The sequence below is a fragment of the Propithecus coquereli genome, unplaced genomic scaffold (assembly GCF_000956105.1).
Source record: "Propithecus coquereli isolate 6110/MARCELLA unplaced genomic scaffold, Pcoq_1.0 Scaffold1, whole genome shotgun sequence".
Taxonomy (NCBI): Eukaryota; Metazoa; Chordata; class Mammalia; order Primates; family Indriidae; genus Propithecus; species Propithecus coquereli.
Window position 1 is genome coordinate 15155258 of NW_012133857.1, and position 16119 is coordinate 15171376.

Consider the following 16119-nt stretch of genomic DNA (forward strand, 5'->3'; position numbering starts at 1 on the left):
CCACCATGCCCAGCTAATTTTTTCTGTATATTTTTAGTTGTCCAATTAATTTCTTTCTAATTTTAGTAGAGACAGGGTCTCGCTCCTGCTCAGGCTGGTTTCGAACTCCTGAGCTCAAACAATCCGCCCGCCTCGGCCTCCCAGAGAGCTAGCAAAGGTATGTACATTTTAATTTTTACAAGTATTATCAAATTAACTTGCATAGAAGTGCTAATTCACAGGCTACCACAAAGTAGGAGAATACCGCTTCCCTATGCTCTTGTCGACTAGCATAAAATGTCTTCTGGATCTTTGATGATCTGACAGGTAATCTCAAAAAAAGGTGGAGGGATCTAGGTAGTTTTAATTTGCATTTCTCTAGTGGCTGAGATTGGGTATATTTTTATTTGAGAACTACTGGTAATTTTTATGGTCTCTCTTCTTAACCTTTTTTCATTTTCCTGTTGCATGTTGATCTTTTTCTAATTATTTTATAGGACCTCTTCATATATGAGGGATATTAGATCTCTATGATATACATTGCAAGTATTTTCCCAAGGTTGTCATTTGTCTTTGCTTCTGCCAGTTTTAGTCATGTAGATAGTTTCTATTTTTATATAGTTCAATTTATCAATCTTTTCTTATATGGGTTCTGGGTTTTATGTTGGAGATTAACAAAATTTTTTGCCCACGGTTTCTTTTGTTATCTTTTTTGCCTCATCCTATGTTCATTTAAATCTATAATTCATCTGGGAATTTATCTGAAGTTAAGATGTGAAATACGGCTACAATTTTATTTTTCCAAATAGCTAGACAGTTTCCTAATGCCATTTAGAGAAGAATTTACTTTTTCTCACTTATTTAGCATGACATCTTTATCATATATTAAATTATATTTGAACCTATTGCTAAACTTTCTATTTTGCTCAATTGAGAAATTGCTTAATTTCTTTACTCACATACCGTAAAATAGCTTTAATTATTATAGTATTATTAATATAATGTTTTAATATATGGTAAGGAAAGACCCCTTTTCACTATGCTTTTCAGAATTTTCCTGATTTTTATTTTGTTTCTTTTTTGATACGATTTTAAAAATCAGTTTATTTAGTCTCAACTTCCCCACAAGAAAATTCCCACTGGAACGTCTATTTGGATTCCATTAAAGATTAATTTAGGGAAAATGGACATCTTTGTGATGTCGAGACCTATCTAAGCACATGGTATGCTTTTCAGTTTGTTCAAGCATTCCCTCAGTAGCATTTAAAAACTTTCTTCATACAGATATGGCACATATCCTGTTAAGTTTATCCAAGGTATTTTATCTTATTACTGAATCTTTTAAAATAATAGATTTGTTATTTATTTTATACTCAACCATCTTACTTCTCTTACTGTTTGCTATGGTTTCTTAGTTGCTTCTCTTGAATTTTCATCTCTTTATTTTCGCTATTTTAGACTTCTGTTTCTTACTTCTGTCTAATTGCACTGGCTAGTACCTCCAGAACAATGTTAAGTAAGAGCAATAAGGACATCCATATTTTGCTCTTGACCCAACATTCTTGTTAACAACTTATTAAACATTTACATGCAAAACAGGTCAGAAACATTTCAGAAGCTTAAAATAGCCTCAAATTATTATCACTGCCTTGGACTTACACTTTATTTACATAATCCAAAGACCTTTCAATTCAAAAAAGGGACAGTTAAGATTTTTCATATTTTATAGAAAGAAAAATATACATTTGGAAAGGGTAAGAATTCTGCTCACAGCTAAAGAGTGAAAGTGATTGGTGGTTCTGAAATCGATGTGGTATCTCTGCATCTTGAGTTGGGGCTCCTACCAGACTCCCAAAAGACAGGGAAAGATGAAAGCTTATGAAGCTGCATTTAATAAAGCATAAAAAATTTATAAAACCTGCTGGATTTTTATTGGAACTGCAATGAACCCACGGGTCAATCTGGGGAGAACTAACATCTTTACAATATTGAATCTTCTGGCTATAAACATGATAGATCACTTTCATTTATTTAGGGTCATCTTGAATTCCTTTTCTTTTCTTTCGTTTTTATAGATAGGGTCTTGCTCTGTCACCCAGGCTGGGGTACAGTGGCACAATCATAGCTCTCTGCAGTCTTGAACTCCTGGGCTCAAGCGATCCTCCTGCCTCAGCCTCCTGAGTAGCTGGGACTACAGGCATGAGCCACTGTGCCCAGCTAGATCTTCTTTAATTTCTCCCAGTAATTTTCTTATAGTTTTGTGTCTGTGTAGGTATCTTATGTATCTTTTAAAGATTTATTCCTAGGTATTGAATGTAAATGGTATATTTATTTAATTTTCTTACTGTTTATTGATGGTAAATAGAAATATAAACATCCTGATATTTTCATTTATTAATTATACCTAATAGTTTATCTGAATATCTCTTGGATTTTCTATGTACCTAATAAAGTTTTTGAAAAAAAATTGACCCTTTTGTTTTTTCTTTCAAATCTTTAAACCTTTCATTTTTCTTGCCTTACTGAGGATAGTTTTTTAACTAATGAAGCACTAGAAAAATCTAAAGGAAATAGAACCTGCAAATAAATTAGGAATTGGCATATTTCAGGAACCCCGGTTCTGGAAATTTTATCATCCAGTGGTTAAGTGTGGAGATACTCTCCGCCAGGTGTGATCATCTGATCATTGTTTAAGTTAATGAAGTCAGTTAACTCTTCAACAAAACTGAACAAAGAACTTATGTGTAAGTTAGGAAAACAGGACTGCTTCCTTCTGTGTATGTAACAGAAGATGAAAAACTGACACCTCACCTAATTATTTTTAAAACTTCTATTTCAGAGAAAGAAAAAAAGTACAAAAATAAGATTTACATACAACAGTGTGTATAGTTAACACAATGAAATCATAACTCCTCTGAAGCTTATGTAATAAAACCCATTTTCTCTGGGGGTTGGGGGATACTGAATTCTACAAGCTAGGCTGAAATCCCATTTTGTGACTACTATGTGCATTTTCTTTTCAGTTTCATCTCAAGATGAAGTAAACATATGTCTTACTGCATGTCTGTTGTTCTGCCTAATACTGTTAGTACCTCCTTTCACGTTCCAAATTGTCCCAGCTACCTATAAACCAACCAGTAGAGTGGGAAAATGTAAGTTTTAGTTCTGGTCCACTCCTTGGGAGTAACTTTGTCTTTTTGAGAATATCAGCATCCTTCTTATAGGGTCATGTTGAGAATCAAATGAGATTTTGGATATAAAACTGGTACTAAACTGTAGAATACAACATACTCTAACAGATATCTTTAGAAAGGAATTACTCCAAGTCATTTCAGTGAAAATGGAGGAGGAGAGAGCTCCAATGGCTATTCCTTCTTCACAGAAATACTGAAAAAACCCAGGAAAAACTGTCGGAATCAACTTTATTGGAACTGTGGAAAATAGTCAAAGGTTTATAGTAACCAAGCAAACTAATTAAGGAAAAAACTTAATTAAGAAAAAAGTGACTGAAACTTGGCAGGAGAGCTTTAACTTATCCTCATTCTACCCTCCAGCCCCCTTTCTGTCTCAGCAGCAGTCTTGAAGATGGCAGCCTGCATTCCTGGTTTGAGTTTTTGGTGCTGAGGGAGCAGAGCAGTCCTTGTGCTCAAAGAACTGTGGTTATCTGCTTTGATCTACTGGGTGGCTTCCTAAAGGCTAACACAGGTTGCCTGCCTTTATTTTGCCTAACTTGGAATTCTCTCAGGGTGGAGAAGTGGCTAAAGTATTTTTGTTGAATACATTTTAGCTTAGTCTGTCTGTGTGCTATAACAGAATACCATAGACTAGGTAATTTATAAAGAAGAGACATTTGGCCGGCTGCGGTGGCTCATGCCTGTAATCCTAGCACTCTGGGAGGCCGAGGCGGGTGGATCGCTCAAGGTCAGGAGTTCGAGACCAGCCTGAGCAAGAGCAAGACCCCAGTCTCTACTAAAAATAGAAAGAAATTAATCGGACAACTAAAAATACATAGAAAAAATTAGCCAGGCATGGTGGCACATGCCTGTAGTCCCAGCTACTTGGGAGGCTGAGGCAGTAGGATTGCTTGAGCCCAGGAGTTTGAGGTTGCTGTGAGCTAGGCTGACGCCATGGCACTCTACTCCGGGCAACAGAGTGAGACTCTGTCTCAAAAAAAAAAAAAGAAGAGAAATTTATTTTCTCACAGTTCTGGAGGCTGGGAAGTCCAAGATTAAGATGCTAGCATCTGGCAAGGGCCTTCTTGCTGCATCATCACATGGCAGAAAGGCATAAGTATAATAGAGAGCAAACCCACTTACATGAGCCCTTTTTATAACACAATTAATCTATTCATGAGGGCTCTGCCAAATATCTTCCAAAAGGCCCCACCTCCCAATACTGTTGCACTGGGGATTGAGTTCTAACTTACGAATTTTGAAGGGGACACAAACATTCAAACCACAACACATTTAATGGCAAATGAACCAGCTGCTGCCAGCTGGGACAAAGGCTATCTATCAGTTGTGGCAAACCGCAGACATGCCAAAAAGCCCGGGAAGAAAAAAGGTGGGGAGTGAGATGCTTTGGGGAATAGGGTTTTAAAAGTTTCTACATATTCCTGGGAACCTATAAGGCCATGCACATGTCAACAGTAGGGAGCATGCTCAGAAAAGACCTTAGAAGGCCCTAAGCTCTCATCTCTGGTTGACCTTTATGCTCTGTGCAAGCAGGAAGTAAAGGCAAAGGCAGAGTGTTGAAGGTATGTTCCAACACAGAACCCAGCTGCAGGGACTGAGAGGCTTTTTTTTTGCTCCAGGCATTTAAGAAAAATCCTGTCAAATCACTTGCTGATCATTAAGCTAACAGAACAAAAACTATAGTGATCATACACAACAAAGAATACAATCTTCAAAAAATAAAAAAATAGGCAAGTCACCGAACAAACTACAACCCGTAACAAGCAGTAAGAACAAAGCCTGAGGAAGGAGGTAGAATCTAATTTCCAGAGTTATCACATTATAATACCCCAAATGTCCAGTTTTCAATAAAAAATTATGAGGTATGCAAGGAAACTAAAGTATGGCCCATTCATAGGAAAGAAAGAAATTAACAGAAATTGTTCCTGAGGAAGCCCAGACATTGGACTTATTAAACAAAAACTTTAAATCAACTGTCTTAAATATACTTGAAGAACTAAAGGAAACCAGTATAATGTCTCACCACATAGAGAATATCAATAAAGAGACAGAAATTATAAAAACTAAATTGAAATTTTGGGGCTGAAAAGTATAGTAACTGAAATGAAAAATTTATTAGAGGGGTTCAACATAAGATTTTGAGTGGGCATAAAAATTAGTGCACTTGAAGAAAGTCTGAGAAGCAGAAAGAAAAAAAAAACTAAAGAAAAATGAAGAATCTAAGATATTTGTGAGACATCATTAAGTGTACTGATATAGGTATAATGGGAGTTCCAGAAGAATAGAGAAAGGAACAGAAAGAATATTTGAAGAAATAATGGCCAAAACCTTCCCAAATTTGATGAGAGATATGAAAGAAAAAAAGCATCAACTGAGAATTTTAAATTTAACAGAACTATCCTTCAAAAATGAGGGTGAAATTAGGATTACAGGTGTGAACCACTGTACCCGGCCTATATTTATTTTTTAATTTATTTACTGACTCTCCAACCTATGCCCCAATGTAAGTCTTTGAGACAGCAGAGATTTAAATTTGTTCACTGCTATATACCTAACACCCAGAACAGTGTCTAGCACAGAAATAGTATTCAATCAGTTTTTATGGAATGAATGTGATTAAATGAAAAAGCACAAATACCTACCCAAAATACATGTCATGGGGCAGGTTTCTTCCAGATTACTCAGAAATACTTCTTTTTTGTAGAACATTTTTGTGGGCTCATGCTCTGTCTCTTCTGGGTGAATAAAGATGGGGCCATAAAAATATGCAGCTCCATCTCGAACCCATACTTTTTCAATTCTTAAGAGAAAAATGGAGAAATTACATTAAAATAGTTTCATTCTTGAAGGGTTAATCTAACAAAAATTCCATTAACCAAAAACTTAATAATATGTACCATTTACCCCATAATATGCTAAAATAAAAAAAAATAATATGTACCATTTAGAGAAGTTTCACTGGCTGTTTTGATAAGACAACTTCGTTGATTTTTTTCCCCCCTTTAATCACATGAGAAGATACTTGGAAAAAGAGAAAAGAACATTTGGCTACTCATCTGAGGGAAAAAAATATTTTAATATAATATCGAAGTATATAACGTAATAGTTTTATCTGACTACCAGAATGTCTTCCTGAGATGCTCAAGATGAAAACACAATTAACCATATGTCACTAGACTTACGAGCCAAGTAAAGACACAAACCATCAATATTTGGGGTGAGACCACATGAGGGGCAGACAGTCCTTTAAGATAGTGGTTTATGATCTTTGTAGGTCAAGCTCTAGTACCCCTTCACTCCTTGAGAATCTGATGAAAGCCAGATATCCCCCCAGAAACAAATGAAAATTAACATCTGGCTATGAGGTACTATAGTATTCCTCACAACCAACCATAAAGTTAATATTATTACTGTCCCACATTGTCATGGTTCCTGACATGAATAAGCATCCTCTTCTCAGTTAATGGTAACTCTATCCTTCCAGTTCCTCAGGTCAACACACACGAGTTACCCTTGACTTCTCTCAGACCCAACATCCCATTTATCAAGAATACTATTAATTTGACCTTAAAAATAGTAACCTTTGCAATCACCCTGTTCTGAGCCACCATCATTCTTGCTTGGATTATTGCAACAGCCTCCTAGCAAATCCCCTTGTTTCTACCACTGATCCTTTACAGTCTATTCTCAACAACCAACAGGCAGAGAAATCCTATTAAGACCTAAGTCAATTGTCATTTCTGTACTTGAAACAATCCAATGGCATTCCATTTAACTCAGTAAAAGCCCAAGTCCCTGTAATGGTCTCTGAGGCCCTATATGATTTGCACCCTACTCCTAAGCCCTCATCTCCTACCTAACTTATGCATGGCTCACTCTCCTAGTAACAAATTCTGCTGGTTTAAAGAGGCCTGGCATGCTTCTCTCTCAGACATTTATACTGGCTGTTCCCTTGGCCTGGAATACTTTCTTCTTAGACATTCACTTCCTTGGTTTCTTCAAGTATTGGCTTAGCTGCCAGCTTCTCAGTGAGGTCTATACTGACCACCCTACCTGCTCCAACCATGGAACCCCCAACATACCTTACCCTGTTCTATTTTTTCTAGAGCATGTATCATGATCTAACATACTGTACATTTTACTTACTCAAGATGTTTAGTATTGCCTAGCAGGCGACTCCACAGACCTAAGAATATGTTTTATTCACTAGTGTATCCTCAGAGCCTGGTAAATAGTAAGTGTAATAACTTACTGAATGATGAACACATACGATGAAGAAACCAAAGCCCAGTGAGGTATCATTTGCCTAAGGACATGTGACTAGCAGAGCTGGGTCTTAAACCAAGATCTCCTGGAACCAACTACTGTTCTTAACCACTATTGTCTACTGCCCAATCCTATACTGGACTCCTTTAGCGCTGTTTTTGCCATTCAACCATACTTCTGTTCTTTTGGCAATTTACTTGTTCATCAAGTATCTGAGCCCCTACTATGTTTCATGCACTATGATTTCAGCAGTGGATACAAAGATGAGAAAAAAAGAGTTCCTACTTTCAGGGCGTTCAGAAACTCAGGGTATAGAAACTTAAAACAATAAAATAAACACCAATATGTGATATGTACTCTAAGGAGAAGGAAATATGAGGTGCTCTGAGCCTGTGTCAGGGAGACTTAACCTAGTTTGCAGGGGACAGGAAAGACTGCCTTTTAAGGAAGTTCCATTTCAAATTTAAGCTAAAGGAGTTTACTGTATGAAGCAAGCAGGGAGATTTCTGAGCTGAGAGCTCAGTAGTAAATGGTGGGAGAAGAAAATAAAAGAGCCCACTAGAGTGATTTAAAGAAGAATATATGGTTAGAGGTAAAAGTAGGCGAAGTGTCGTAGGAGAAGAAGCTGGAAAAGTTGCCAGGGGAAGGCCTTTTGTCTTCATCCTAAGAGTGATGAATTTCTATTGGCTCCAAATCTCTCCGTCCCAATCTCATCTTCCCTACTTCAATGATACTCACCTGCCCACACGAGGGCGCACCAGGCCATGGGATTTGATGAAGACACAGTCGCCAACTTTAAGCCACAGGTCATTGTAACGAAGCTGCTCAAAGTAGTGACAACCTGGTTCACCATTGGACATTTCCACAGGGACATCTTCTTTGTCCTGTGGTAAAGGAAACTGGCTGAAGAAAGGCAGCTGACAGTCAACGAGTAGACAGAGAAGACAAGAAAAAAAAGCAGACTTTCTTTTGCATTAACTTAAAAGAAAAAACAACCACAAGCAGCAGCTTTGACAAAGGTTAGGAAATCAAAAAATTAGGTTGCTGAAATCAAACTAAGTTGTATCAAGTATAGGATCTATTTTCAATTTCTAGTTAATTTTCATAAAATAATGTTACCCCAAGATGCTTTTATTCCCTCTGCTTTCTTCCCCCCATTCCCAAAGTCTTTGGAAAAAAATATGCTGAAGAAGACTTATCTGCATTTAAAAGTAGACTCATTGATGCATTACCATAGAGTATAAGGAACAAATTCTACTACACAAGCTTCCTCTTCACCACATTCACTGAGCTCCCTTAATACCGTTAACATTGAAAATGGATAGATTTAAAAATTTCACTATTTTAATTTATTCCAACATGGAAAGGAACATCCAGCCTCTGTGACAAACGCACACACTCTGTTTGTGAATAAATTATAGGGTCTGTCACCTACTGGCTGCTGTGATGTCAGGCAAATTACTTGATCTCTTATACCTTAGTTTCCTCATCTGTAAAACGAGGATAATGATAGTGTGACCACCAGATGGAGCTGTTAGGAAGCTTAAATGACATAATCCATGCTTAAGTACATAGAACAATGCCTCACTTATGAAAAAAACTTAATAAACATTGTTATTGTTGTTTCATAGTCCCAGCTAAAAAAAGAAAAAGAAAAAAAGGTACTCTGATAAATGTAAAGATGGTAAAGATACTGAGAACCTAGCAGATAATGGGTACAGGACTACATATTTTAAATATATTAACTCCAAAACATAAAAAGCTAAGGAAACTCCAAAACCCCCAAATTCTCTATTGCATCACACTGTCTGGGAATATTTCAAACTTCACACCTAAAAAAAAAATCTCCTTTAGGATGTCCAAATAATTTAATGTCCTGATCTTTATTACTTGAAATGTGATACTGAAATAATCTTGGAAAATCCTTAAGAAGGAGAAATGTCCCACATACATGCTGGGGCACCTGAAGGAATGGAAGCTGTAAAAAAAAACAAACACACAAACAAAAAAAACCCCTGAGATTAAGAATACATTTTTCTTTTAGGAATGGATTCTGTTCTAAAGTTATTCTTGAAATAAGTTCCTGGAATGACTTGTCTTGTTATTAAAATAAAGATATGAGACCAAAAAACTCCAGTAACTCATTATCAGACAGGACCCTGGGGACTTATAAATACTAGACAACAAATCTAAGTTAATTCTCATGCTGGCTTCCATTGCTATTTCCTCTTTTTTTTTTTTTTTTTTTTTTTTTTTGAGACAGAGTCTCACTCTGTTGCCCTGGCTAGAGTGCATGCTGGCTAATTTTTTCTATATATTTTTAGTTGTCCAGATAATTTCTTTCTATTTTTTAGTAGAGACGGGGTCTTGCTCTTGCTCAGGCTGGTCTTGAACTCCTGACCTCGAGCAATCCTCCCGTCTCGGCCTCCCAGAGTGCTAAGGGGATTACAGGCGTGAGCCACCACGTCCAGCCCTATTTCCTCTTCTTTTAAAACTACTGATCCTGGCTGAGCTGGGTGGCTCACACCTATAATCCCAGCACTTTGGGAGGCTGAGGTGGGAAAATCTCTTGAGGCAAAGATTTAAGACTAGCCTAGACAACATACCGAGATCCTATCCCTATAAAAAATTAAAAAAAAATTAGCTGGGAGTGGTGGGGCATGTCTGTACTGCTTACAACTTGGGGACTGAGGCAGGAGGATCGCTTAAGCCCAAGAGTTCGAGAGTCCAGTGAGCTATGATCACGCCACTACACTTCATCCCGGGTGACAGAGGGAGACCCTGTCTCTCAAAAAAAAAAAAAAAATTCTATGAATTCCACGCATACTGGCAGAACATAAAAGGTAAAAATTGTCACATTCTTTCCCAAGCTCCCTTTCTAACACAACAGTGTTAGGACACTAAAATGGATGGTATTTTAAAAAACATTAAGAATTCAATTTTTCTAATTTTTATATTAACAATTTAAAAACTTCATTTTTCTTGATTTTATACACATAGTATATTTGTTAGAAATAATTCAAACATTACAGCATGTAAAACTTTAAAAAAATGAAAGTCTTCTGTGATCCAACCCGATATCACCCAGTTTTGTTTTCACATTCATATATATAAACATACTTTTTTTTTCCCTTTAAGCTTACAACACCTAGTATTCTAGGTAGAAGGTAGAATCCTATCCAAATACTAACCAGGCCCAACTCTGCTTAGTTTCCAGGATCAGACGAGATTGGGCACACTCAGGGTGGTACGGCTGTGGCATTTTGGTTTTATTGAACAATGGTGAGAATACAACCCATCATGCTGCAGCCTGTTAATTAGTAACCTATCTTTTTTCCCACATATCTTGGAAAATTTTCAATGTTACTATACACGTAGATTTACTTTATTTCTTTCACTGGCTGCACAGTATTGCATTATATGAATGTATGACAACTTATTCAATTCCCATTCATGAACATTTGGGTTTAGCCTAGGGTTTTTGCTTTTATAAACAACACTGATGTCACCTCTTGCGGGGAATCCTTTTTGGAGCACTGTGGAGTGTTACCATTGGAGCACATTCCTTGTTATCAGACTGCTGGGTCAGAGGCAATGGAATGCCACCAACAGGAGATAAGAGTGTGTGGCCCCATACCTGCACATGTATTATCAGTCTTTTGAACACCTGGCAATGTTTGGCATTTTAAAAAATTATTAGGTTAATTAACACATTTTCTTAAGTTTTATAGCTACCTTCACTCTGTAAATTATTTGTTTGGTTCTTTGCCTATTTTTCTAGTGCTACTTTCCCCTCTAGACGTCAAAGAGCTCGTTTTATATTGTAAACAGTAGTCCTTAGGCTGTTTTATTAACCTAACTGATGATATTTTCAACTATAAATCAATAAAATGATCAATTTTTTCCTTTTATGGTTACTGAGTTTTTATCATGCACAGAAAAGTCTCTTCCATTTCAAGATTATTGAAAAACAATTAAATATTAATAACGAATGTCCTTATGTTAGCATGCTTCTTTTTTTTCAATGTTTCTGTCTTACTTATTTTGGAATATGAAACAAGGGAGAGTCTAGGTGTTTTTTTCCAAATGGCTATCAGTTTTTCCAGTATCATTTGATTCCATCCTCTCCCTGTTCATTTAAAATACAGCCTTTATATTCACTAACCATTTATGCTTGGATTTAATTGTGAAAAGCCTATTCCTTCCATTGACTAGTCCTGAGCTGGTACCTCAATTTTGTTTTTTAAACGTAGTTTTATAAAATGTAATAATATCTGGCATGGCCAAGCTCTCTTCAACATTCTTTATTCCCCCCCTTCTTTTCTGGTAAGTATACATATTAATTCTTAATAAAAATGCTAGAATAATTCTGTCGAGTTTCAAAAACAATTTATTCAAGTCTTTTATGTCCTTCAGTAGATTGACTTTTTCTCCTTAGAGGTTCTATATATTCCCAGTTAAGGTCATTTCTTAATGTACTTTGTTGTTAATGTGAATTGGATATTTTCTTCCATAAGATTTTTCTACCAGTTGCTAAAATGTACTTAACCCTTTACTTTTAAAAGTCTTATAAATTATTGTTGGGTTTATATAAGATAGCTATTGATTTGTAGATGAATTTTGAAATTTCTACTTGCTGAATTTTCTGTTTCCTAAAGCATTTTAGTTAATTTCCCATTATCTGCAAAAAGTAATCTTGCTTCTTTAGTGTCAATATTTTCACTGCTTTTGTTTATCTAACTACATTGGCTACTTTCAGAAAAATATTAGCTAATGGTGGTACAACAAATACCTTTGTCCAGTACATAACTTTAAAAGGGAATTTGTTTTACAGCGTTTAGGCTCAAGATACAAATATAACTTTAAGAAACCACACTGAGGAAATATCCATCTAAAGACTTAAAATTTTTCCTGTGATCTATTAATATAATAAAATGTAAAGATTTTCCTAATTTTCAACAATCCTTGCATTCCTAGAATGAACTCCCCACGTTCTTGCTCATGTTGTTCTTTTTTTATTTTTTTGAGACAGAGTCTCGCTCTGTTGCCCAGACTAGAGTGAGTGCCATGGTGTCAGCCTAGCTCACAGCAACCTCAGACTACTGGGCTCAAGGAATCCTCCTGCCTCAGCCTCCCAAGTAGCTGGGACTACAGGCACTCCCCACCACGCCCGGCTAATTTTTTGTTTCTATTTTTAGTTGCCCAGCTGATTTTTTCTATATTTAGTAGAGATGGGGTCTCACTCTTTCTCAGGCTGGTCTTGAACTCCTGAGCTCAAGGGATTCCCCCCACCTTGGCTACCCAGAGTGCTAGGATTACAGGCGTGAGCCAACCATGCCCGGCCAGTCATGTTGTTCTTAAAGAACAAATTTGATTTCACTTATAAAAATATTTTTCCCAAGTAAATTTTGCACTAATATTCAGAAATGAGACTGAGCTCACTCATGAGCTCATTTATGTTTTTATTTTGTCAGTTTGTGGAATCAAGATTACTTTGGCTTTGTGAAATGAACCAGGAAGTTTTCTTTGTTCCCCATGTCCTGAAACAGCATTATGATTATAGGTCCCTTAAAGGGTTAAAAGTTGGGCGGGAGGGGAGGCAAGGGCAACATATGTAACCTAAATATCTGTACCCCCATAATATGCTGAAATAAAAAAAAAAAAGGGTTATAAGAATTCATCTATGGAGCTATTTGATCTCAGTACTCTTTGGCATTAGTTTTTTGACACTTCTTTCAATTTTTTCATGTTGCTGTCCACTTACATGTTATATCTTTTCTTGATTCCATTTCAGTAATTTATAATATCCTAGAAAATTATTCATTTTATTCAGGCTTTCAAATTTATCAGAAATGTACAGTCTTTAGATTTCTTCCACATTTTGTGTGTCTGAGCTTAACCTCTTCTTTTTTCTTTATTAAGATAGCTGATAGTTTTTCTCCTTGGATTTGTCAAAGAATTAGCTCTTAGATTTGAGACAGGGTCTCCTTCTGTTGCCCAGGCTAGGATATAGTGGCATGATTATAGCTCACTGCAACCTCAAACTCCTGGGCTCAAAAGATCCTCCTGCCTCAGATTCCTAAGTAGCTAGGACTACAGGCACACACCATGCCTAATATTTAAACTTTTTTTTTTTTGGTAGAGAGACTATATTGCCCAGCCTAGTCTTGAACTCCCAGCCTCAAGTGATCCTTCTGCCCCAGCCTCCCAAAGTGCTGGGATTATAGACATGAGCCACCACGCCTGTCTTACTTTTAAATTCTATTATACTGTTTTCTAAGTACTAATGTCTTGCTTTCCTTTATAGTTTCTGTCTTTTTTCATTGGCTAAAGTTTTATATTGTTGCTTTTTTTCTAATTCTGAATAAATTATTCATTTATTTTCTGGAATAGATATTTTGAGACATAAAATTCTTTTCTGTGTGGCTACTCTCTACATACCTTTTCCAAGTTAAAATTATCCTCAGCTCGACTGTCTTCTGAGTTGTCTGTATTCTTCTCATCATCTCCTTTATCTGCATTTGCAAATACAGAGGCCACACGGACCACAGGCAGGGGCACATCTCGAGGGACAAATCTAACTGAGCTGACGGGCATGGTCCACAGTTTAATTTTCTTAAAAGATTTAGTTTTGGCAGAATACCGTGATTCACAAACAAAAACATCCTCATCGTGAAAGTTTTCTGGGCATAATTTAAAGTATTCCTGGGGGGCATAAGAAAAAAACTAGTTAGGTGAATTTTCTGAAAACCACAACCAAAAAAAACAAAAGCAAATACTAACCAACAACCAACCAAAAGCTAAACTGATTAGACTTTCTGGCAGTTAACAATAAATGATAAGTGGCTAGCGATCTAGGTATATTTCCTTGGCTACAGAATAGACTTATTAAATACACACCCTTTAATTTATAAACATGAATAGTTCTATTTAGCTTACCACTTCTCTTTGCAAATATATTAATATTTCGTATAGCTACACTGCTCCTTAAAGCTTTGGGCAGGGGTCAGGTATATAAGACAGATACAGAAAAGCACACCTAACTACCTAAAAACCAAACTGACAATTTATGACTATCCTTCAGAAAACAACATTCCTAACAATTAGCTTGGCAACTTAAGCTAACTGCATATAGTTTAACAGTGTGGGCAGGAAATGGTCTTTCACAACCACGTTCAGGTTAGTTTCTTCCTGAATCTTTACATATAGCTATATAGATACAGCTTAAAAAACCAAACACTTTAAAAGAGAGTTCTTAATTTTGTAAATATTGATTTTTGTGTTTTAAAATTTTATTCCCAGGGAATGAGTGATACTTTTGGGGTTAATGAATTTCTTACCTTGACAAACATGACCACACATTTGCCTAGAATTTTACTAACAGGAACTTTATTGTAATAGTCACTCTTAAAAACTTCTTTTTCTAGAAATTTTCGTGTAGCCAGGTGGAATGTTTCATTTGGTCGATAAAACCAACAGCCATACAACCATTTTTCACCTCAAAGACAGAAAGAGAAAGACAAAAAGAGAGAGACAGAGAGAGTGAGTCATCATTAAAAGAAACCACATATTCTACTTTTTTTTTTTAAGAGATGGAATGCGGTCTTGCTATGTTGCCTGGGCTGGACTCAAACTCCTAGGCTTAAGCAATCCTCCCACCTAAGACTCCCAAGGAGCTGGGACTACAGGTGCATGCTACCTCGCCTGCCTCAGAAATCACACATTCTCTGCAAAATTAGATTCCATTAAGCCATTCTGCCATGGTCTGAACCTAGCACTGTGCTTTTTAGGCCACAGTTTCTTAATATCTTAGAAGAAATAATATTTCAAAATAATAAAGTGTAAGGAGGCCTACCACATGCTACTTACTCCCTCATATTAAAAGATATAACATAGAGAATGAGGAAGGAAGGTGATGAGACCTGTTCCACTCTGCTCTAGAGTTGTGTGCTTCAGTAAGGATATAGACATACTGAAGGACATTATTTAGCACTTAGGCAAAGGCATTCAGAAATATTTCACATGATTGGCAGCTAAAAAAACTGGATTGCCTGGCTCACAATTCTACCTGCTTTTGGCTTCATTAACTTCTTTTTCTGTTTTTTTTGTTTTTTGTTTGAGACAGGGTTTCATTATGTTCCCTGGGTTAGAGTGTACTGACGTCATCATAGCTCACTGCAACCTCAAACTCTTGGGCTCAAGTGATCCTCCTGCCTCAGCCTCCTGAGTAGCTGGGACTACAGGTACACACCACTACACCTGCCTCACTTTTTTTTTGTTGTTGTTGCTTTTTGTAGGGGTGGGTCTCCCTACTGTCCAGGCTGGCCTCAAACTCTTAGCCTCAAGCGATCTTCCCACCTTGGCCTCCCAAAGTACTAGGATTATAGACATCAGCCATCACGCCCAGCCTGGCTTCATTAACTTCTATTCAGTATCCATGTCTCAACTGTTCTAGGAAACCTTTTTCAAAACAAATTCTAAGCCAAGGTAAATGCCTCCCTACAATAATTTCTTTTTCATTTGTAATCTTTACTGGAGTGGTTTTGCCAGGGGAAAAACATGAGCCTTTTGTTCTCCTGAATTTATGTCATTCTATATGGATTTTGGCTCAGAGTGTGTTTTTTTTTTTTTTTTTTTGAGACAGAGTCTCACTCTTTTGCCCGGGCTAGAGTGAGTGCCG

General features: G+C 36.7%; 1 protein-coding gene across 1 annotated transcript in view; it reads right to left on the reverse strand.

Moving 5' to 3' along the window:
- Nucleotides 1-16119, reverse strand: part of PBRM1 (polybromo 1) — a 141902-nt gene that overhangs the window by 24948 nt on the left and 100835 nt on the right. Inside the window, exons 20-23 of the mRNA XM_012661922.1 lie at nt 14780-14937; nt 13881-14144; nt 8178-8323; nt 5816-5973 (exon numbers count right to left, since the gene is read on the reverse strand). Of these exons, the coding sequence (XP_012517376.1) occupies nt 5816-5973; nt 8178-8323; nt 13881-14144; nt 14780-14937 (726 nt within the window). The remainder of the gene's footprint in view (nt 1-5815; nt 5974-8177; nt 8324-13880; nt 14145-14779; nt 14938-16119) is intronic.